Consider the following 24,182-nt stretch of genomic DNA (forward strand, 5'->3'; position numbering starts at 1 on the left):
CTTCTTATGTTCTCTATCTAACTACCATGTTTGACACACAGTGGTGGATCGGGGTGGGGTGAGAAGACGGGGGCCTCCCTAAATTTTGCCACAGTTTTATTTTTTACGTTGGAGAATCTGTGGAATCCTTTCGGGAACATTTGTTACCGTCAGCCACAAGTCAGTGTGTCCTAATATCATAAGTAAACTGACCATTTTGTTATTAGATTTTCATTCATTCAAACTTATTTTTGTGCTTATATTCAGTTAAGGTTCAAGTACGCTGTCATGGGTACACACTTCAGCTATCTGGGCCGTTTGTCCTAGACAGTGGGAGAGATGTTAGTGGTTAGTTAGAGATAAGAGGGTGTAGTGGCCATACACCTATCCATTGAGTCGTTAAAAGTAGCTCTTGGTGGGAGCCGGTACCGGGCTGTGAACCCTGTACCTACCAGCCTTACATTCGATGCCAGCTTAACCATGGCACCACCGAGGCCGGTTATCATTACATAAGAGCTGCAGATGTCTGAGAGATAACTTTCATCCAAGTTTGAAGAAAAGTGCATATGGTATCAGTTTGTTTTGTTTAACAGCACCACTAGAGCAAATAGATTTATTCATCAACGGCTATTGGATGTCAAACATGTGGTAATTTTGACATATAGTCAAAGAGGAAACCCGCTTAATTTTTTAATTTGTAGCAAGGGATCTCTTATATGCACCATCCCACAGACAAGATAGCACATACCATGGTCATTGATATACCAATCATGCTGCACTGGCTGGAACGAGATGTAGCTCAATGGGCCCACCGACGGGGATTGATCCCATACTGACCATGCATCTAGCGAGCACTTTACCACTTTCATGTTAATAGCTCAAAAATAAGTATAACTACATATAAAGACCTTTTGAGACAAATATTTTTTTGAAAAATTAAGTCACCTACTTGATTAAGGGTTAAAAACTTGTATTTATTTTCTAAACATCTTCTACTGAAGAGCGACAAAAATAACAAATTCACTCCTCTAAATGTATCTAATATGTTATAAACATTTTATAAAAGTTTTTTTTTTTAAATTAGATAACATGGCAAATTGTGCAAAACGGTTCTTATGCATGCATTACACAAGGTCTATATTTAATGATACTGAAGGAATTTTTTTTAATTGCTTTCAAGAAATTATTTCTTGGTCATTCATAAACATGAGGGCGGGATGTAGCCCAGTGGTAAAGCGCTCGCTTGATGCACGGTCAGTCTAGTATTGATCACTGTCAGTGGGCCCATTGGGCTATTTTTCATTCCACGACTGGCATATCAAAGGCCATGCTATGTACTACCTTGTCTGGGGGATGGTGCATATAAAAGATCCCTTGCTGCTAATCGAAAAAGAGTAGCCCATGAAGTGGTGTCAGCGGGTTTCCTCTCTCAATATCTGTGTGGTCCTTAACCATATGTCCGACGCCATATAACCGTAAATAAAATGTGTTGAGTGCATCATTAAATAAAACATTTCCTTCCTTCATAAACATGAGATAATTTGATCAATTATAGTGTATTCATATGGGTCACAAATTTGAACAGTTTATTACAAACTTTACAGTTGGTTACAGAGAATTTATTTGATGCACAGGAACATTTTCCATAAGTAATTATATTCTATAACATCTGCCCAAAAACTTAATTAAAGAAATAGCATATTTAGTGAGTATTTATGTTGTGATATATTATTGGCTGAATAAAATGATTAACTCAGTAACTGGGAGCTGAAAATAATGAATTTTTTTCATATATATACTCTTCAAAAAAAGTAGGGCTACTCCAATAAGAATTTACAACTGCAAAAATTGTAAGGTATATTAGCTGTGGTGAATGGTTATATGATAATAGTGAATAAATTGGGCAAACATTACAACCCGTAGTTCAGTATTACAATAGGTTTTATGACCACCAAAGATATTAAAGGATGATTGGGGAAAGAAGTGAAATTTGAAAGTTGAGGGTTTTTTTTATCAGTAAATCGCAATTTTAAACAATAAAAATTACCAAAAACAAAACAATAACAACTGTATGATCAACAGAATGAAAAAGATTGACAGAAATAATGTTCCACAGTGATTAATCGACCTTCCTGGAAATGTCAAAATCGAGAATGACGCCCCAAGCACGTGTATGGGGCAACTGCGTGATGCATGTGCAATTATGGAATGTGTTTCGGTGTGTCGATAAACAGGCCTGAACATTCTTTACTAGGATGTCTGTGGTCAAAACGTATGTTCGGTCCAATAGTTGACATTAACATTAATATTTCAGGTTCCCCTACTTTTTTTGAAGAGTATATATATATATAAATATAAAGTGTTTTGAAAAGTAGCGAGTTCCCGTGAGTTTCTCATCAATACAAAAGGAAGGGAACACTTCACCAGTTTCTCTGACCGTGCTGCAGCGTGAATTCAAAGATAACATCTGTTAGGAGGGCGGGATTTAGCTCAGTCGGTTGAGTGCTCGCCAGTGGTGTTTGCATCGCAGGATCGAACCACATCTGTGGATGCATTCAACTGATTATGGGGTTTTTCTCATTCCAACCACAGGGCTCGAAATGGTCTGTGGCCAGGTCGCCAGTAGCGACCAATCTCCTGTTTGGGTGACATAAATATATAAAAAAATAATGGTGTTAGTCGCCCAAATAATATTATCTTCTTTAGAGCTATGACATATGAGCCACTATTAATATTTGTATTCCACATTAAAATCTTGCTCTTGGTTCGCTTACCATAATTATTTTTGGGGCCACCAATGTTTTGGCGAGTTTCGAACCCTGAACCAGTGCACAACTGGTCAAAGGCATATAAAAGATCTCTTGCTGCTAATGGAAAAATGTAGCGGGTTTCCCCTGGGACCACTAGTCAGAATCACCAAATGTTTAACATCTAACAGCCAATAATTAATTAATAAATCAATGTGATCTAATGGTGTCATTATCAAAACAAATATAAACCTTTCTCACAGTATACTGTAATAAAAAAACAAAATGTCTGAGATGTTTTTATTGTGCAATAAACATCATACGTAATGTTTATTGTTACACCATGCACACATACGTCCCATTTATACATCAGCATTGTCATTAAGATTAGGGGTGGGGGGAGGGATTACAAAAATTACGAAGGTACAGTATCGACCCAAATGCCCTGTTCAGATTTTATTTTATTCATTTTTATATTAAGATTTTCATGCTGATATCCTATTAATTTTCAAGCATAGCATGCAATTTTTGACACCCACCTCAGCTGTTTGGGTTGTTTGCTCAAGACAGTAGGATGGCTTATCAATCGCATCACATTAGCATTCAGTTTACTTGTTTGACGAGCAGTATACATGTCTTTCAGAGAACCACGTATCCTAAAAATGTGAGATACAGTACAGGTTGCTATATTAGCTGAAAAGAGTCCCATGCATATGATTTATTTTCAGTGAAGGGGGTGAGGGGTGGAGAGGTTAAATTGTTTTATTCCTGGGTGCTTGACACCCAACAAGTCCATCCCATAAAGTTCTCTGTTCAGTATTTGCCAACAGCTAATTTGGTATTCCTTGGTACGTATATGCAGTAGAGTGGGAGTGTTTATGAGATGCACCCATCCAATTTGCTTTGGATAAACTTACAATCACCAAAAATCAATCGGGTTACGAAAACAAAAAGAGGAAATTTTAATTTATGAAACTGGTACTAGGGGATAATTTAAAATGGTCTAAAATAGAGGTCCAATTCAGAATGTATGTGCATGCAGCATCAGCCGAAACCGTATTGTGAGTTATGATGAAGAATGTGGAAAACTTTGGACAAGCAGCAGAAAATCCAGAAACACTGAACAGACGATTAAAAATCTGGAAATCCAGAAAATTTCCATCTCTAAAACTCGATGATAGTTAAAATTCACCATTTTCAAGCACAAACATAAAAAGCTTAGTCCATCCCTCTCTCTTCCCCCCCCCCCCCCCCCCCCCCCAGTAATATCCTGGATCCACTGTAAATTCTGAACACGTCATTTGTATTCTGTCACAGACTCTCACTGCTATTTCTTTCCTTCCACCATTATAACATGGTAACCGAATTTAGTTTTAACTGGCGGGTCTGTGTAGACTGGTTTATCTGTGGTACTGTTGGGGAGTGCAAACGCTGCCTCTTGGAATGGTCCCACCATACTGCCACGCGTCATCCAGCCTAGGTCGCCCTGCAATATACAACACATGGTCAACCGCAGATCATTAACGGGCAACAAAATATTAACCTGATAACCCACATACAGGTCACCCTAAATGATAGGGCTATAGTTCTCGGTGAACAGAACATTTTGCCAAATTATCCATGAAAATTTTTCTTTTGCTGAAACCCAGTGATTTTCAAACAAAATATCAATTATTAACCTGTAATTATTTTGCCAAATTGAAATAAAAATCGCCAATTGTTTTTAAAATTCGAAATTGGCGAGTGCCTCAGATAACCCTGATAATGAGCCTGGTAACCTAGACCAATGTAATAACACACGTATGAAAGTTTACAGTTTCGATTGTCATTCCTTCACAAACATGCAGATACTTTGTTATTCATTCATATAATCACTGTTCTCGTTATACAGATATTGGTGTCAGTAATTTACATTTAAACAGCACACAGGACTCGTCATCATTGTACTGTGATCTACCCTCTGACAGGACTGATCAGCACTGTACTGTGACCTACCCTCTGACAGGACTCGTCATCACTGTACTGTGACCTACCCTCTGACAGGACTCATCATCACTGTACTGTGACCTACCCTCTGACAGGACTCCTCATCACTGTACTGTGACCTACCCTCTGACAGGACTCCTCATCACTGTACTGTGACCTACCCCTTGTCTGGCTTTATCTTCACTGTATTGAGCTGCAACTTCATTGAACTTCATTCCACTCTTGATCTTTTCTATCGCTTCAAGAGCTTTTGACTGTTTTTCACAGAGGATATGTCTCACCTGAAATACATTGATTATCTATCTATTGCATATTCGGCATGTTTGGACAGATTTAGTGACCAATATTGCGTGAAACAATTTATTTATTTTTAAAGTTAACTTAATTTTGAGTAAAATACACACGTTTTTCTATTTAAAAAAAAAAAGAGTAATTAAAATTAAAAAAACAGAAAAAAGTACATTTCTAAAACTTAATTTCATTTGTGCCAATATATTTTACATTTGACACCTCTCATTTATAACATTGAGTACCAGTACACCATTTTTGGATTAAAAATCAAAAGTTCTGTTAGAGCCCAACAACAAACTACCAGACCACTGATCATATACATGTAACACCATAATAAGTTTCAAATGCCATAGTCTTTTAAAAATATATATTAATTACATATTACTTTCAAACAATCCAAGTCACATAATATTGGCACATGAATGTTATTAAAGTTATGATCGTACACGATAATTTTTGCAAAAGTTAGTTTGTTATTGTTTAACGACACCACTAGAGCACATTGATTTATTAATCATCGGCTACTGGATGTCAAACATTTGGTAATTCTGACATATAGTCTTAGATAGGAAACCCACTACATTTTTTCATTAGATATACCAGTTGTGGTGCGCTGGCTGGAAGGAGAAATAGCCCAATGAGCCCACCGATGGAGATCAATCTCAGACCAACCGCGAACCAGTCTTAACTTTACCACTGGGCTGTGTCTCGCCCCTGATTGTTTCAAATACCAGGTCTCCCGGTCCTGCCTAAAAACTGAACACTGATCAACTTATGTCATTTTGCCCTTTTCAATAATATTCCGGTTAAATATGTAGCTGCTGACAGGTTTTTTCCTGTAGTGTGTGTATTAGTGGTTACTATACAATGTATAAATATGGATAACTCGAAAATGATCAATATAAAGGTATTTAGTGTCAAACTTCAATTTTTTTTTGTATTAGAGCGAGAATCTTTGTCTACCGTGTGGTAGTCCGCCATTCCGGGGTTTCGCTATAGATTAATATGACTGAGAGAGCGATTATAACCGTCCAAATGTCTGTCTAGTTCTATAATGGCAGATTACTCTGGCTATGCTGACAACAGTTGTATATATCATAGAACGAAAACAAAACTGGATTATTAATTCAAAATGCACTTGACCACTGGTATTAGGGGACCATTGTAGGTGGTTACAAGTGCCTCTTAACAATGCTAGAAGTAACTAATGAACACTCTCCGAAGTGGTCAGACAAAGCCCACAACTAAAAGCTGATGGGATACGGTAGGTATTTGACATGGATAGTCACAAGAGACAAGCACCTGTCGCGGTTGGAGAGACAAGGACTGGGATGAGGAGGTCGAGAGCGAAAGAAGTTGACAAATAGGAGCTGCCAGATCGGGAAGAAATGAGATGGAATTCAAAGGAGTGAAAGGAAACGGGGCAGTGGGAAAATTAAAAAAATTTTAAAAATGAATTTTTTTTCTTAAATATTAAAATACATTTGACACTTGGGAAATCTTTATCACCTTAACAGCAGTTCCTCCCTTTGTCTGTTTCGTGTCTCCTTTACCTCCTCCATCACTGGACCCTTTGGATGCATCCTTTCCTCCCCCTTTTGCACCACCTTTAGCACCACCGCCTCCCTTGTTTTTTGGCATAACAATTCTGAAAATGGCAATACATTATTATTAATAGTATGGCTTTCATTTCTGTTTTTATTTTTATTTTTTTTATGATACTACTGCACTGTTGTCAACAATGCAACAGTTGAACATAGTGCAGGGCGCACATCAACTGATCAAGTGCTTTTCTACGTCCGTTCGGACTAGTTGAACAGTTACAGTGTGACTGTCGAAAACTGGTTACATGATAATAGATTTCTCATTTGTACCCTATGGAAATCACATTTGTAGTTTAATATATTATTAAAATATCATGTTCTAACAAGACACATAATAAAACTATCAGTGAAGAATTAATATACTTAACTTACTGTTAATGTTTTTTAAACAAATCATCAAAACAAGGGAGATAATGGGTCTCTTTAATAAAAAAGAATCTGAAAAGTATAGAGTGTATTCGAGCGTGTATTTGAAACTGGTCTGGTGTATGGAACGTATTCTCAGACATACGTGTAAACTGTACAAACAATGGGGGTCACAGGGGTATCGCGACCTCTATGCTCTCTAAATATTTTTATTTATGTAGCCACAGTGGCCTAAAACAAATGTACATTATTCTAAGCTCAACAAACTGCATGAGCAAACACCTAAATTAGGAATCTTTTTTTAAATTATACTTATCTACTGTGTGTTTTTTCTTGTACATTTTAGAACAGATAACAACCTCTCGCCGATCTGCAAAAAACATGATCTAGTCTATAGTCCGTCCCATACTCATACAAGAGTGTCTCTTGTAAATAATTTCAGTTTGATTTGACATAAAAAGAAAAGTAAAAGTGTTTTGGAAATAACAGAAAAATACAGCTCAGAAATAAATAACTTGTAGTAAATTCCATAGCAAAAAGGCGTTCCCTGTGGGACGGACTATATAATTAATATATAATATATAATTAATCTCCGATATTGTAGCTTTAAGATGTATTCGTTTAAAGCGGAAGTCTCAAACTTGCATAATGATCAAAATATTCATTTTTCTTTTGAAGTGTAAATATTATACCTTGAATTAAATAACACACCCCCCCCCCCCCCCCCATCCTAATAACGTTATTCAGGGTTGAAATTAACAGTCGCCCGTGGCACGCGCGCGCATTATTACATTTTACTGAGGTAAAAAATAATCATTTGAGACTATTGTCCGTTGCATCAAAAGAGAACCGATGAATTGACATGTAACTTCACAATTAATAAAGATAAAATACATATAAAAACATAAATTTATTAATATATATATCTAAACTTTATTCATTTATTGAAAATAACATTTCTGGGGAAAATAGTTCAGTGTAAATTAAAAAGAAAATTCTTTACAAATTACCACATTCCCAGTCTGGAGCTCCACGCGGTAAGGCGTGTTTGTTTCGCTTGTGCACACTGCACGAGCTTTCGTGTGCTCGACTTGGGGGTCCTTCATTTCGTTGTTTTTGTCAGCGAAATGAAGTTTTCTACTGGGATGTATGCGGCCATTGGAACTGATTGAACGCTGGAACGCTTCTCGTTTCGACAGCCTGCACCACCAGGTTGGATTCTTTTTTAGCGAGATTCCTTGCCTCCACGTCATTTCTCCGTCTGACTGTCGACCTGGGTTTTTTCGTGACTCGTATGACGGCCATTCTACAGAACGCCACGGTTGTTCGCGTTTAGTCTCTACATGTCCGAGCCTGTCCTAGCAGCACTGGAAGATTGACCGCCCCACTCTAAGAAGAAATAGGAAGCGGGTTCGACCCCTACTAGGCTACTCTTTTTCTAGACTTTACCTTGCTTTATAGTGATACCATCTCGTATCCTCCGGAGTCGGGCCCGTCCGTACCACTATACCAACCCATGACGACTGGACTATACCCTAGTCTGATACTCTCTCTCGTTCAGACGGATCCGGCTTCTCAAGATCTGTATTTCAGCATAGCACTACACCTTCAGCGTCTATCGACTGTCAATCTAGAGGTTTTCTTGACGGGATGCAACCCATCTCGTCCCTTTAAGCTGTGCATCCAAACGGCCTTAACGAGGCCACTCGCGTGGACATATCGATCGGACTTTAAACTTTTAGATCTGCGTTCAAACTTTTATGTCGAAATTACTTCTTTTTTTTTAAATATTATTAAATAGTCCGATCCTCTCTTCTTTCTCTTATTTAATTTTGGACTGTCCTTCTAAAATGCTCCAAATTATATAAATATTCGGCCGAGCAGTCAATTCTTTTTTATTTTTGGCTTGTAACCTTTTTTTTTTTTAAATTTATTCTATTAACTTTTTTACTAATTGCTATTTTCAAAATTCTGCCCATTTTCAACTAATAAAGAAAATTCTACTCATTAAATTTGGTCGCTAGATTAGATCGGGTGGTCAAAAAGAAATGAGATAAGATCGGTGGCCTGACTCGGAATGGAGGAAGGGGATAGAGTTGAAAATGGGCAGAATTTTGAAAATAGCAATTAGTAAAAAAATTAATAGAATTTAAAAAAAGAAGAAGTTACAAGCCAAAAATAAAAAAAAGAATTGAGTGCTCGGTCGAATATTTATATAATTTAGAGCATTTTAGAAGACAGTCCAAAATTAAATAAGAGAAAGAAGAGAGGATCGGACTATTTAATAATATTAAAAAATAGAAAGTAATTTCGACATAAACTTTTGAACGAAGGTCTAAAAGTTTAAAGTCCTATTTATATGTCCACGTGCACAATGCAGATTTGAATGGGCATTTGGCAAAATAATGGATGAATCCATGGATCTCTATATAATGCATCGTCTATAACAGTACAACCAGTCTTGGAGTAAACCTTTACTGGAAATTCCATCCCTCTTGCATCGCAATAAAGAGGACTACCACTACCAATATTTTCTTTTATTAAAGCACGCGCAGTTCTACATTTAGTCTCTGTAGTGCACTGAATTCTGGGACAATACAAATCAAGCTGCATACATTGGCAGTTCTAGCATTTTGTCTTCACGGCTGTATTAAAAATGAGATTTAATCTGTATATAATTTATTGGTACTTTGTAAAGAAACATTTTTGTTTATACTGTATTATTTTTATTATCAAAAAAACAGAAAAGAAGAAAAAAAGAGAGAACAAGATGTTATGTGAGTTGTTATGGATTGAAAACTTAATAACCTGTTTTTATATGAATTTAACTTTATTCATTTATTTATTATATCGGTTTCCTTTTGACTCAAACGGACTATATACGGTGAGCACATAGTTATTATTTAACAAAGAACATTCTAGTTTTGAAATTGGCTGGGCAGTTAATTTTCAATGTGATACTTGGCGGGCTAGTTGAATTTGAGAAGTGCCAGGAAGACTTTTCTTCAACTGGCTCTGCTGGCGACCATGGTTTTTATGTTAAATTTTAATCCTAGTTATTTACTCCTCTTTTTTGCATTAAATCTATTTTATTGAAACATCCATGAAGGATGACCCATAGGTTAAGACGTAATGTTACATTTTGGATTTGACAAATAACTGGCTGTTATTTTTATGCATGAATATTTTTATGTATTTTATATTTTTTGCATCATCATTCCAGCGGCTGATGGACAATGGATTATTACTGTGCATAGTCCTGCGCTAAATTTATTCTTTGTCAGGCGCGGATCCATAAAAACGCCAACATTCCTTTGGCGTGACGTCAACAATGCTTTGGCGTGACGTCAGTATGCTTATTGATGTCAAAGCGATACTACGTTCATTCTTCTGAATATAGTTTAACTTCAGAAATGTGCGAACAGAATCGCTTTTTGACATGTTATAAGCATATTTATTTTAAATGTCTACTACTACCTAATGGCGACATCAACTACTGTGCTATTCATTTGCAATATGTTCTGCAAATGTTGAATGGATTCCGATATAGCAAGAGGTGAGTGTGTGATTAATTTTTTTTTTTTTTTTTTTTTTTTTTTTTTTTTTTTTTTTTTTTTTTTTTTTTTTTTTTTTTTTTTAATTATTTGTTTATCAGGATTAATGAAGTAGGGGGTTGGGTGCGAAAGATTGTTTGTTTATAGTTATTTTCATATTTACGATTTTAGCACGCTTTCCCGAGCTCAGATCTCGGCTATCTATACTGTATTTGCAGGGGCGGGACATAGCCCGGTGGTAAAGCGTGGTAATATAAAGTATCTGCAGGACAGTGGGTTAGCGGTTAGTGTTTAGTGGTTAGTGAGAGAGAAGTCAGTGTAGTGGTCTTACACCTACCCACCGAGTCTGTTAAACTCGCTCTGGGTGGGAGCCGGTACCAGAATCCGAACCCAGTACCTATTTAGTCTTAAGCCCGATGGCTTAACCACTACACTCAGGCCGGTCATGGGCATTTGCTTAGCCAGGAATATCCAAGAGGAGTTTGTTGGGGGCGCACCCCCTCCGAAATTCGAAGTAAACCGAAAAATCCAGTGATTTGCAGATGAATATAATGCTTGTCGGTTTAAGATCGATCTCCGTCGGTGGGCCCATTGGGCTATTTCTCGTTCTAGGCAGTGCACCGCGACTGGTATATTAAAGGCCGTGGTATGTGTTATCCTGTCTGTGGGATAGTGCATATAAAAAATCCCTTGCTGCATTAGAAAAATGTAGCGGGTTTTCTCTAATGACTATACGAGTCAGAATTAGCAAATGTTTGACATCCAATAGCCGATGATTAATAAATCAATGTGCTCTAGCGGTGTCGTTAAACAAAAACAAACAAACTTATTGCTTGTTAGTGGGGAACATATGTACAGTGGTGATGGTAGTTTGTATACTGTAGTAGGTGCCCTTTTTAAGTTCATACACAAATCCCACATCTCCTACTGCCAATTGTAACCATATTAAAAATGTAATAATTACTACCTCCCCCCACCCCCAACCCCCTTCCCTATCGAGATACTTCAGTTGTTAAAATAAAAAATTTGCAAAATTACTACCACACCAACTCCCTTCCCTGTCGAGAGCTTCACAGCCTCATTGTGAGCCCTGCTCGATTTCACGCTGGGTCCGCCACTGAGGGTGCTACATACAGTCAGAGCTGGTTTATCCTTGTAGCACATGTAGCACGTGCTACGGACCCGCGCTTCAGGGGGGCCCCGCGGTGATGTGTACATTTATTTTCCACAGGTCATTTTTTCCCTCTCCCCGAGGGCGTTGCAAACTATATATCCTGGGAAGGGGAACCGCGCTGTTATTTGTGCTACAAGCCCCGCGGATCCTTAAACCGGCTCAGGCTACAGTTATGTTTTATAATGAAGAGTATGTATGTAACTATAGTATTAGTACTAAGGGTTTCTGTTTGGAGGTACCTGTGCGTGTACACGTGGCAAGTGAGTTTGCGAACACACATTTATAAGCCGTTGATGAAATTGAGGCAAAAAAGAATGAATTAGTAGAATTACGAAAAGAAAAAATGAAAGGTAATTATATTAGATCAAAGGCAAAATGAATAGAAGAAGGTGAAAAACCATCAAAATATTTTTGCCACTTAGAATCTAGAAACTATTACAGTGAACTAATATCAAAAGTACGATTAGATAATGGAGAAGAAATTAATGAACAGGAAGAAATTTTAAAGGAAACCAAAAGCTTCTATCAAAAACTTTACTCTGCACCCTCTGGGCAAAATGATAATGACGTGATGGAAAAAATACGTAATTTAAAATTCAATAAATTAAGTGATGACGACGCAAACAAATTAGAAGGCGAAATAACATATTCGGAAGTATTAACATATTTAAAAGGTATGAAAAATGAAAAAAGCCCAGGTTCGGATGGCTTTTCGACGGAATTCTTTAAATTTTTCTGGATAGATCTGGGTCATTTCATAGTTCGATCTATTAACTATAGTTATTCTGTTAAAGAGATGTCTAACGTCCAAAAGCTAGGTATAATTACATGTATCCCAAAAGCAAATAAACCAAAAGAATATCTTAAAAATTGGAGACCCTTAACATTATTAAACTGTATTTACAAAATGGCATCAGGTTGTATCGCTAACAGAATAAAACAGATATTAGATTTAATAATAGATAAAGACCAAACTGGTTTCATAAAAGGAAGATACATTGGAGAAAATATAAGACTAATATATGATATTATGCAGCATACCGAAACGCAAAACATTCCCGGCCTACTGTTATTAATAGACTTTGAAAAAGCTTTTGATTCTATATCATGACCATTCGTAGACCAAGTACTTGATCTTTTTAATTTTAAATCATCTGTTAAAAACTGGATTAAAACGTTTTATAATAAGTCTTTTTCTAGGGTAATACAAAATGGATTCTTATCCGAACCAATTCTGTTAGAAAGGGGCTGCAGGCAGGGCGACCCGTTGTCGCCATATATCTTCATAATATGTGCCGAAATCCTTGCAATTATTATTAGAAATAATCCAACTATTAAAGGCATAAATATAGATGGTGAGGAATATCTAATATCGCAATACTCAGATGATACAAGTTTTATTTTAGATGGATCCCTCGAGTCCCTGTACAGTACACTTACGGTATTAGATTATTATGAACATATTTCAGGTCTAAAAATAAACTACTCTAAGTCAAAAGCTATCTGGATAGGCAGTAAAACGTTTTCTAAAGATGTTTATCACCATACACGATGGAAGTTAGAATGGGGCTCTACTCAATTCAGTTTACTTGGTATCAACTTTCCTGTCAACTTGGAAAATATTAATGAACTTAATTTTAACCCTAAGCTACTAGAAATTAAAAATTCATTGAAAAGATGGTCTGTAAGAAAATTAACAGTCTTAGGTAGAATAACAGTTCTTAAAACATTAATAATACCTATTATTACACATCTTCTAATATCATTACCGAACCCAAGAGAAATGTTCTTAAAAACTCTAAACACACTATTTTTTAAATTTATTTGGCAGAATAAACCTGAAAAGTTAAAACGTGATCTAATAACTCAAGACTATAAAGTAGGAGGACTCAAAATGTTAAATGTAAGTAACTTCATGATCGCTTTAAAAAGTTCGTGGATACGAAGATTGTTTATAAGTAATTCAAAGTGGGTTTATCTCTTTAAGTCTGTTACAAACGTATCAACAAATGAATTAATAATACATGGAGATTATTTCATTACGGGAAAAGTGACCCAAATTCTAAATAAGTTTTGGAGAGATACATTACTTTGTTGGGTAAAGATAGAAAATAAACATAATCCTGAAAGTGTAAACGATATTTTATGTACTAACATCTGGCATAATAGTGAAATACTTATAGATCGAAAACCATTTATATATAAAAATTATGCCAGCAAAGGCATTCATTTCATAAGTGACCTATTCGATGAACAAGGTGATATTTTGTCTTATGGTAAATTTATAAATATATATCATACCACAACAAATTTCTTGTACTATGTTTCACTGGTAAAAGCAGTAAAATCATACCTTAAAAATGACAGTTTCACAACAATAAATAAACCCATTCTTCCATTTAAACTAAAACTATTGTTAAAAAGCCAACGAGGATGTAAAGACATGTACGATATAATAAACTTCAAATCAGTAACGCCAAAATCACAAATTAAATACACGAATCAAGGATTTATTTTTACACCAAGTGATTGGGAACAATACTATTTGCTACCTTTCCAATGCGTGAACGATTCAACTTTATTATGGTTCCAATACAGATTATTTCAAAGAAGTTTAGCTACTAATACATTTTTACATATGATTCGCTACGTCGATTCGAATATGTGCAATTTATGTAGTAATTATCCTGAAACCATATCACATTTATTTGTAGAGTGTAATGAGACCAAAAACATGGGATTCGGTACAAGCCTGGATATTAACTAAGACTGGGAATATAATTACTTTTAATAAAAATAATATCATGTTTGGTTTCATAAATAATGAAAAAGATAACTTTCTTAATTGGCTAATTATTAATATAAAATACTATATTTACTGTACAAAAATACAGAAAAAATGCTTAGAAATCACTGCCATTAAAAACATATTGCAAAAAAAAATTGAAGTAGAAAGATATATTCTATTTAAAAAATGCAATTATGAAAAATGTATTAAAGAATGGTCCCCATGGCTCAACCTCTTTAATGAGCGAGTGATAGTAATATAGATATAATTAATATTAAGAAAATATAATGTATACATATATACATGTAGCAATATATATTGTGACTGATTTAGCGCGTGGCTTGTTTGGAGATCGCAGAGTTTCATGTCTTATTTAATTCAAAACAACTTCTTTCCTTCTTCTTATGCCATCTATATCTGTGTTGTATTTTTCCTGTTTTTCTTCTTCTTCTTCTTCTTCTTCTAAATCCTTTTCTAATTCTCATCCTTCTTATTCGATATTTTCTCTGTTCCCGTTTAAATCTCGGATCATAACAATAGTTATATTATAGATCACTGTCCATGTTCATCTGTATGCATGAATTGAACTTCAGCCTGAATCAGTTTCTATTAGTTTTTGTTATTTTAACACAGTTTGTTGTTGCTTAGACCATGAATACAAATGTAAAGCAGTGATTCGGGGCTCCCAAACCCGACACTGCTATATGATCTGGGACAATAAATATGTATTAAAAAAAAAAAAAAAAAAAAAAAAAAAAAAAAAAAAAAAATATATATATATATATATATATATAAGCCGTTTACGGTTTGTTTTGTTTTGTTTAACAACACCACTGGAGCACATTGATTAATTAATCATCAGCTATTGGATGTCAAACATTTGGTAATTCTGACTCGTAGTCATCACAGGAAACCCGCTAAATTTTTTCAAATGCAAGGGATCTTTTATATGCATTTTTCCACAATCGGGAAAGGACATACCACGGAATTTGTCCAGTTGTGGTGCACTGGTTAGAACGAGAAAAAACAAACAATCAGTTGAATGGATCCACCGAAGTGGTTTGATCCTGCGACGCAAGCACCTCGAGCGGCAACTCAACCGATTGAGCTAAATTCCGCCCCCCCCCCCCCCCTAAAGCCGTTAACAGACGAGATTGAGAGTGATGTAAAGCAACTGAAACTGTTTGTAATGGAGTTTCATTTCTCTCTGTTAGTGGGGCGGGCGGGGACATAGCTCACGTGTACAGCACTCGCCTGATGCGCGATCGAGCTAGGATCAAACGCCGTAGTATATACTATCCTGTCTGTGGGATGGTGCATATAAAAGATCCCTTGCTGCTAATCGAAAAACGTAGCCCATGAAGTGGCAATAGCGGGTTTCCTTTCTCAATATCTGTGTGGTCCTTAACCATATGTCCGACGCCATATAACCGTAAATAAAATGTGTTGAGTGCGTCGTTAAATAAAACATTGCCTTCCTTCCTTCTCTGTTACAGATACTAATGATTTGGTCTGAATTTGTTAGGTGATCTGTAGTGACACGTGTTCGAATTCTGAATGCGACAATATATGCTTTCATGTTAATTGTATTCAACCTTTTCATGCACCAATTATAAAAGACTAACACATTTTATTTTATTATAATGAAAACTTGTAGAATGTTACAAAGTAATTACCCTTTACAGGTGTCAAGGAGAAAATTTGACATGATGACACAATCATGATGAAATCCAAGATGGCGGCCATTTTGACGGGCAAAACTAAAATATTATTTGGTCGTTATTATAACATTTGTATTTCTTGTTCCAGCCAGTGCACCACGACTGGTATATCAAAGGCTGTGGTATGTACTTCCCTGTCTGTGTGATGGTGCATATAAAAGATCCCTTGCTGCTAATCGAAAAGAGTAGCACACGAAGTGGCGACAGCGGGTTTCCTCTCTCAATATCTGTGTAGTCTTTAACCATATGTCCGACGCCATATAACCGTAAATAAAATGTGTTGAGTGCGTCGTTAAATAAAACATTTCTTTCTTTCTCTTTTTTCTAAAATTTAAAACTGCCTGTAATGAAATTTTATTTATTTTTAATACAGATCCTAACACGTTGGTCTGATATTTTAGTGTAGTGACATAATTTCGAATTCTGAAGATATAAATTTGTTTTCACATTAATGTCTTTCAATGTTCGAGCACCAGTTATAAAGTGATTACACGTTTTACCTTTTTAGTCTCTTGTGGTCTTTCTTTAACAGTGAAAACTGGCAAAATGGTACATAAGTGGTTACTCTTTATTGATGTCTTTGGGTAAGATGGGAGCCCTTCGTGGCCGAAAATAAAATGTTTTAAGTAATTAGCTCATGCCATTCTAATTCATCAATATATTTAAAAATGCTTGAAATGAACTTTGATTTATCTCCATGATAGATTCTAATAATTTGGGATGATTCCAGGGTGTTATTATATAGGCATCAACTGGGGGCAGGGAAAGGGGAAGTTATATAATAATATGACTTCTGAGTCCAATGTATTATCTTCAGAATTTTATTGGGAGTGGGTGGGGGTGGGTGGATAGATGTGTGTGTGTGTGTGTGTGTGTGTGCGGAGAAAGATACCGGCACGTGTGTGTGTGTGTGTGTGTGTGTGTGTGTGTGTGTGTGTGTTAAGTACTCCCTATCGACACTTCCGACACCCATTACTTGGATCTGTAGTTACATTAATTATTTTCAGCCTTTTTATGCAACAATTGTTCTTGGAGATCACTGCAACAGTGTTTTGATAAATGATAAATTACTCCTTAACACGATTCAAACAGAGATACAGATTCGTACCAGATCGGTTGGGACTTTGGCTTTTACATCCCATTGGGCTATTTCTCGTCCCAGGTAGTGCACCACAACTGGTGTATCAAAGGCCGTGGTATATGCTATCCTGTCTTTGGGATGGTGCATATAAAAGATCCCTTGCTACTAATGGACAACTATAGCGGGTTTCCTCTCTAAGACTATATGTTAAAATTACTAAATGTTTGGCATCCAATAGCCGATGATTAATAAATCTATGTGCTCTAGTGGTCCCCACAAACCTTTGTTTGGTTTTTACATCTGCAGCTCCAGTGTTTGTCCATGTCTGCTATTGTTAACACGAGTATTGACCAGATGGATCAAACGCACAGTGGCCACTTTAATCCACTTAACAGTTTGCATTAATACTCGGAGACAGTTGAAACTCTTGGTGGGTACCACTGAAGGCAATCGCTATTTTCCCCAAGATGTTTTAACAGTTCGATCAATGTCTGTTACCTATAAAAGCGAACTGTCATCGAGTCAGTACCCATCATCGATCATCGATAATCACCGAGAGCGATACAAACACATAGAAAATAGGATGGTTAAAAACCTAAGAGATATACGTTTCTGGGACTAAAGAATAAGGTAAGTATATTTTCTTAGACAAAACTTGAAGCCTATTCTCAGAGTCCGTTAGGACTCACCAACGTTTTTTGTGTACTTTATTTTTTTCTTTTCAGGAATTGGTTAACTATGTATTAACACGTTCCACACTCTTTTTTTTCCCCTACTATTGTATCCTTGTAGTATATATATTTTTTTTCAGTAACATTGTGTAAATTAATTTTTTAGAAATTGTTGATTATGAATTAACACACTCATCTCCCTTTGCTGTACTATACTTTTGTTAGTTCATCTCGCTTGTTAAACTTAGGTACTTAACAACTTAAAACGGAAAATTAACAAAACGCTGATAAACTACAACAAATAGTCCATTCCATTCCAATATTTATTTACATGCTCATATACCACGAAGGTTTCAAGCATGTCTGTCCTGGGCATAATCTCTGGCCTTTGCCAGTGACTAAGTCCAGGACAGAAAAGGGTGGGGGATAAGTTTGAAGTGGGCGGATTTTGGAATAAGAATTTAGTAGTGTCCAGCGACTGCGCGGACCGACTAGTAGACACCGAAAATGGGCCATGTTCTAACAGGCTAAATTTCGATTCCTTCGGGTCTAACTAGAAAAGCTAAAGTCTACGGAGAATACCTGCTCCTAACATCATGTCCGGACTAAGAATTTAAACCCAAAATTAAGTTAGACTGCTCGGCCGAAAAGGTTTTAAGGTGATTTGAGCAATTGAACGGGCGCCAAAGTAAATTGCGTTGGACTATTTATAAAAAAATAAACATAAGAATTTTGAAGCTCGATCGAAAAGTTTAAAGTCCAACTAAGCCCAAAAAGGAGGATACCTGTCCTAGGTAAGGTTGGTCTACTTCGGGGAGCCTGGAGTGTCTCGGAGCGACGGCAGCTTTTCCCTGATCTGGTGTAGTTGTTGTACCACCTTGGAATAGTCGGGGCCGCAGACCGCTTGTAACATCCTGTGGATCGATCTGTTGTCGAGTTCAGCAAACAGGATGCACTGTCTGTAGGTCTGGTCCCTTCGGTGCGTAACGACTATTCCCTTGGTTTCATTGAAGATCTTGGAATGTAGCTCGTAATTGCTGCCGTCCTCCATGGTCTTCCAGTGGTGTTGGTTCAAAAAACCTCCCCGAAGTAGTTCTGGTTTCTGCGTGTCCCCCTGTATGTACTGATGGAGATGACGGCGAAGTCCACTGATGGCAATGGTCCATTCGTCGTCAACAGGGGGAGCGGATTCCGGCGGCGGCTTGGTCTTGGCTGGCTGGGTGGTCGGTGATGTTGCCTTCCTTTTTGTCGCCGGAACAACAAGTCCAAGTGGCGTCTCGACGGGAGCGGTCGTTGTTGACCGCTTCACCGGAGTCGTCGTCTTTGGGGTGGAGGTTGAAGTAGGTGGTGGCACACTCGTCCGTTTAAATCTTACGATCTCCTGGGTGGTGTACGGCCGTTCCGGGGCTGCAGGCTCCACAGGTGGTTGCTTCCTCTCCGGAGGACTCGGTGGGGGCGGTATCACAGGAGGGAGCGCCACTGGCGGTTGAGCCGCCAGCTTTGTCCCCCCCCCCCTGTGCCTTCCCTGGCACCGGTTTCTTCCTTCTTCTTCCTCTTCCAGTCCCCCCTTTCCGTTTCTGTGGAGGCGGGTCCCCATACACCAAAGTCACGGTCGCCCGTGACCCGGTATACGTGACCCGGAACTCCAACATCGGGCCGAAGCTGGCAATCAGTCCCCCCAGGTGGGGGGGGGGGGCAACTCGAGAGCGCACGTTGAGTGGGAGTGGGAACTATTTTCTCGTGCCCCTATCCACAGAGGTTCAGGCACGCCCACTACGGATTTAGCCTCTGACTTCGCCAGTGACTAACTCCGGAGCAGGAGGGGGGGGGGGGGGGGGGTAAGTTTGAAGTGGGCGGAATTTGGAAGAAAGCCATTTAGTACGGTCAGCGCGAGCGCGGACCAAATAGCAGACACTTCATAAAGCTTGAAGTACACCGAGTGGGAGCCGTGCTCTGATTGGCTGAATTTCGATTCCTCGGTGAAGCCTGTTTTTTTACCTAAGTCTATGAAGAGTAACTGCATACCAAAACATGTCTGGACTCTAAAATTTAACCCAAAGTAGGTAAGACTGCTCAGCCAAAAGGTTTTAAGGTGATTTTGAGCAATTGAACGGGCGCCAAAGTAAAATGCGTAGAGCTTATAAAAAAATAAAATAAGAATTTTGAACTGCTTCCAAAACGTTTAAAGTCTAACTAGCCCCAAAAAAGGTTGGTACTCACGGAGGTGAAGGAGGTTGGCAAAGGGGAGCACGTCACGGTGTTCCGATGAAGTTAACAGCGTCGAAATGCGGGATGACCGACCGATATGGGGATGCTGCTAGCGCCTTGGCTGTTGAGCGGTACTCTTCACCGGCTGTGATCTTGATCATTCGATGTATGGTCGGGTTGTCCATTTCTGGGAGTAGCAGTCCTTGGTTGTAAATTCCTTTTCGGCGTACTGTAAAACAGAGACCTCGGCCATCCCGCATTGTGACGTGGTGGAAACAGTACTCTCCCTCTGTCGGGCTCGTTGGTAACGGTTGAAATGCCTCGTGCTTAGGTTGCGTGAAGAGGATGTTGACGTCCTCGATGTTGGTTTTGGAGAGCTGAGCGTGGCGTGCTGTTAGTTTGCCGGCCTTCAGTGACCAAGGCTCGTCCCCATCCATGTCCGGCTTCGGTGGTTGACTCGGAGGGCCTGGCTTGTCTGGTTGGCCACTCGGGGGAGTGGTTGCCTTCCGCTTCACCATGGCAATCTTTCGGGCCGGCGCCTCAACGGGTGCTGCCTGTATAATCGGCGGCACAACCGGAGGCGCTGAAGTCCTGGCCTGTGGAGTGGGTCTAGTCAGACCTTTGGTTGAAGTCGGGACGTCCGGGGCTGGTGCCTCTTCCAATCCTGTCTTCTTCCGGGGTACGGCGGTTGGCGGCGCAACAGAAGGTTTTGGCTCCCCCTGTGCCTTCCCTGTCGCACGTCTCCTCCTCCTCCATCTTCCAGTCTTCGGTGGTACCGGGTCCCCGTACACCAAGGTCACGGAAGCCCGTGACCCGGTATACGTGACCCGGTATTCCAGCAACGCTCCGTAGGAGACCATAAGTCCCCCCAGGTGGGGGGGGTAACGCGAGAGTACACTGACATACGTCCATCCTCATCGTGGTCAATTTCGAAGTGACTGAAAATAGGCGCACGTTGAAACGTCCACCTTCATCGAAGGACAGCTGGAGAAAAAAGAACAAATAGTCCAAACATTCCAACTAACGATATTGCGGGCTCCGTTCAGGTCCGCACAGAAAGGCTAAGTTAAAACCAAATCAACAACAAACCACAATCGATAATGGTAGACCCAAAACAGAGCAGTGGAGCCACGCCCGAGATAACGGAAGAAGAAATCCATGTGTCAACACAGGAAGACAAGGAACCATCCCCCCCCCCCCCCAACATCGCCTAAACTACCTCCTAAACCCAGTAAGCCAACCACCTCCCGAAATCTCCTACCCCACCCCCCAAACCCAGTAAGCCCAATAAACCCGCCACCTCCAAGAAAACCAGAAAAAACATAATCGATAAGGCAATAAACCCAGACACTGAATTTGTTAGCCTCAACCCAAACCATAAATCAAACGAGCTGGCGCGCAATCTGGCCCAAAAATCCACCTTTCGCCCCACCCCCGCGACTCCTAGGAGCGCAGTAAAACGTCTAGGATCCCTCAATCTTAGCCAAGAGGCCAACCTATTCTCAGACAGCGACCAGGACGACCAGGACGACGAGATGGACAGCCATGATATCCACCCAGATGTAACCACGCGTAACAAATTCGATGCCCTGGCCACCCCTGGCAAAAGCCATAAAAAAGCTAAAATAACCAAACAAACGGATAACATTAAAGGAATAAGGCAAGTCCTCATAAACGGAGCCAACCCAAGCCCATACCAATACGTGTACTGGCAACACTCACTCAACAAAAATACAACCAATCCCCTCCAAGCTTTCTACCACACCCAACTGACAAACGGGACGACCTACATCAAAGGAGAAGAAACAACGTTAGAAGCACTGGGGCCACTAATCAGACTAAAGATGAATCCACAAACCGGGAATAAAGATAATATAGAATTAAAAACAGTAGGCAAGGAAATAACCCAACAAAAAGTGACAACACCCATCCTGGAGACCAGCCAAAGCAGCACCGAGAGTAAAAAACTGCATACAATAATCCAAAAACACCTAACGGTAGGAAACACCCCCAAACATGTCAAAAAAAGTTAGATTTCTCTAGTTCTCAAACGATCAACCCAACAACGAGAGCGGACCCCACCGAAGCAACCGCGTCCGCCACTCTCGCAAACGCAAAAACAAAAAAAGTCTGTATAACAATAAACAAAACCGCTGCAGGTAGCCGACCCCAAATGAGAACCACCCAAACCACCAGAGCACATCAACGATACCCACCAACCAAGGCCACAAACGACAGGAACGCAAAACGAACCCCGGCCAAAAGTATAAACTTCCTAAAAACCAAAAAAATAATACCCACCCAACATAGTGATAAGACCACTAAAAACGGAAAAAGGATAACCAGTAAAGCCCATACCAAAGAGATTACCTCTACCTCCAAACCTATCCCCTCCCTACTCTCAATCTCCTTCTCAACGGCCACCCCACCCTCCTTCACCCCAGCACCCATCCCTACCACAGTCCCCACCCCCCACACTAACCCAACCACCACCTCCCCCCCTCCAACCCCCACCCCTACCGTTAACCTAACCCAAAATACCACCAGCACTGATACCCTGCCATCCCTAACCCCCACCCCAAGCCGTAACCTAAACCCCATCCCAACCCCCCATGCCCCCACCCCTACCCGGTCGTCACCCGATATCCCACCACCCACGACCCGAGCCATCCCTCCAAACAGCCAACCAACTAAACCCATTAACAAATGGCTAATTAAACTCCACCCACTTCCCCCCCAGGAAACGACTAAAACGGCACTCCAGGCTGGAAACCCCCAACTTAATATAGATAACATTACCATTTGGACCAACGGATATTTACTAATCACGGCAGATGTTACCACAGATAACTCAATCACTATCTCAGGTCGCAGGTATAAATTACAAGAATACGAAATAAAACCATCTAAATGCCATCACTGTCAACAATGGGGCCACGGAGCCAACAAATGCCGACACCACCGAGAGATGCCAACATGCCACAGATGCGGCCAAAGACACCCCAGAAGCTCCCTAAACTCCCCATGTACACGACCCATCCAGTGTCCTAACTGCCTCAGCCGGCACATGGCCCATGATAACCGCTGCCACCACTTCCAAAGAGCGATGCGGCAGCTCAACAACTCAAAAAAACCCCAATCCAACCAAATAAACCAGATAAACCAAACAACCTTTAAATCCAAACCAATTTCGACAACCATCTCTTACGCCGAAATGGTCAAAAACAAAGAAAACTCTCAAATTAGTGAACTAACCAAAATTTTAGAAAAACTAGCGCAAGAGGTAGCGGAGCTAAAAAATAACTTAAACCGATCAATCAACTAAAAATCAAACTCTGCCTAAATAACTAAACCCAACTCCAGGACAGACAATGGGAGACAAGTCTCCACACACCGTAAAAATTAATGATAAACCAAACAATAAAAGCCTTAGTGTTCTTCAGTGGAACGCTAAAGGCCTCCACTCAATGGGACATGGTGCTGAACTCATCCAACTAATTAGCACCAATAACAACAAGCCGGACATAATATGTATCCAAGAAACCTGGTTAGGGACTGGACCCCCCAAAAAAAAAAAAAAAAAAAAATAACAACTAAACAATTTAAAATACCGGGCTATACAACATACTATAAACACCGAGAGAATAGCACTAGAGGTGGCCTAGCCACGCTCATTAAAAATACAATCCCACACAGCGAAATTAAAACCGATACCTTAAATACCAATCTGGAAGTCCTAGGACTTACAGTACTAAATAAAAAAATGCCTATAGATGTCATCAATGTCTATAGCCCACCAGGAGCGGCCCTCAAAAAACTAACCATAAACGACTACAACAAACTTATTACGCAAAAAAATAACCTAATCCTAGTAGGTGATTTCAACAGCCATAGCCCACTATGGGGAGGCCAGCAATCCGACACGCAGGGCGACATACTCGAAAACTTCATTAATATAAACAACTTAGTATGTCTCAACGATGGCAGCCCCACCTACTTTCACGACCATCTA

General features: G+C 39.3%; 1 protein-coding gene across 1 annotated transcript; it reads right to left on the minus strand.

Annotated features, from left to right (window-relative positions):
• Window positions 1-3,011: 3,011 nt before the first annotated feature.
• On the minus strand, window positions 3,012-7,112 carry LOC121375832 (peptidyl-prolyl cis-trans isomerase NIMA-interacting 4-like). Its single transcript, XM_041503500.1, has 4 exons — window positions 6,980-7,112; window positions 6,513-6,651; window positions 4,874-4,993; window positions 3,012-4,212 (listed from the first exon to the last, which is right to left on the minus strand). The coding sequence occupies exons 2-4, from the start codon at window positions 6,642-6,644 to the stop codon at window positions 4,054-4,056; spliced, it is 411 nt and encodes a 136-aa protein (XP_041359434.1). The 5' UTR covers window positions 6,645-6,651; window positions 6,980-7,112; the 3' UTR covers window positions 3,012-4,053.
• Window positions 7,113-24,182: the final 17,070 nt, after the last annotated feature.

This window comes from Gigantopelta aegis, chromosome 1 (genome assembly GCF_016097555.1).
Source record: "Gigantopelta aegis isolate Gae_Host chromosome 1, Gae_host_genome, whole genome shotgun sequence".
NCBI classification, from domain to species: domain Eukaryota; kingdom Metazoa; phylum Mollusca; class Gastropoda; order Neomphalida; family Peltospiridae; genus Gigantopelta; species Gigantopelta aegis.

Excerpts from the sequence above, each read along its gene's own strand:
- LOC121375832 (XM_041503500.1), bottom strand. The coding sequence starts at position 6,644 with ATGCCAAAAAACAAGGGAGGCGGTGGTGCTAAAGGTGGTGCAAAAGGG. Across the intron at positions 4,994-6,512 it reads AGGGAGGAACTGCTGTTAAG|GTGAGACATATCCTCTGTGA; the intron begins GTGATAAAGATT and ends AATGTATTTCAG. Across the intron at positions 4,213-4,873 it reads AAGATAAAGCCAGACAAGGG|GGCGACCTAGGCTGGATGAC; the intron begins GTAGGTCACAGT and ends TGTATATTGCAG.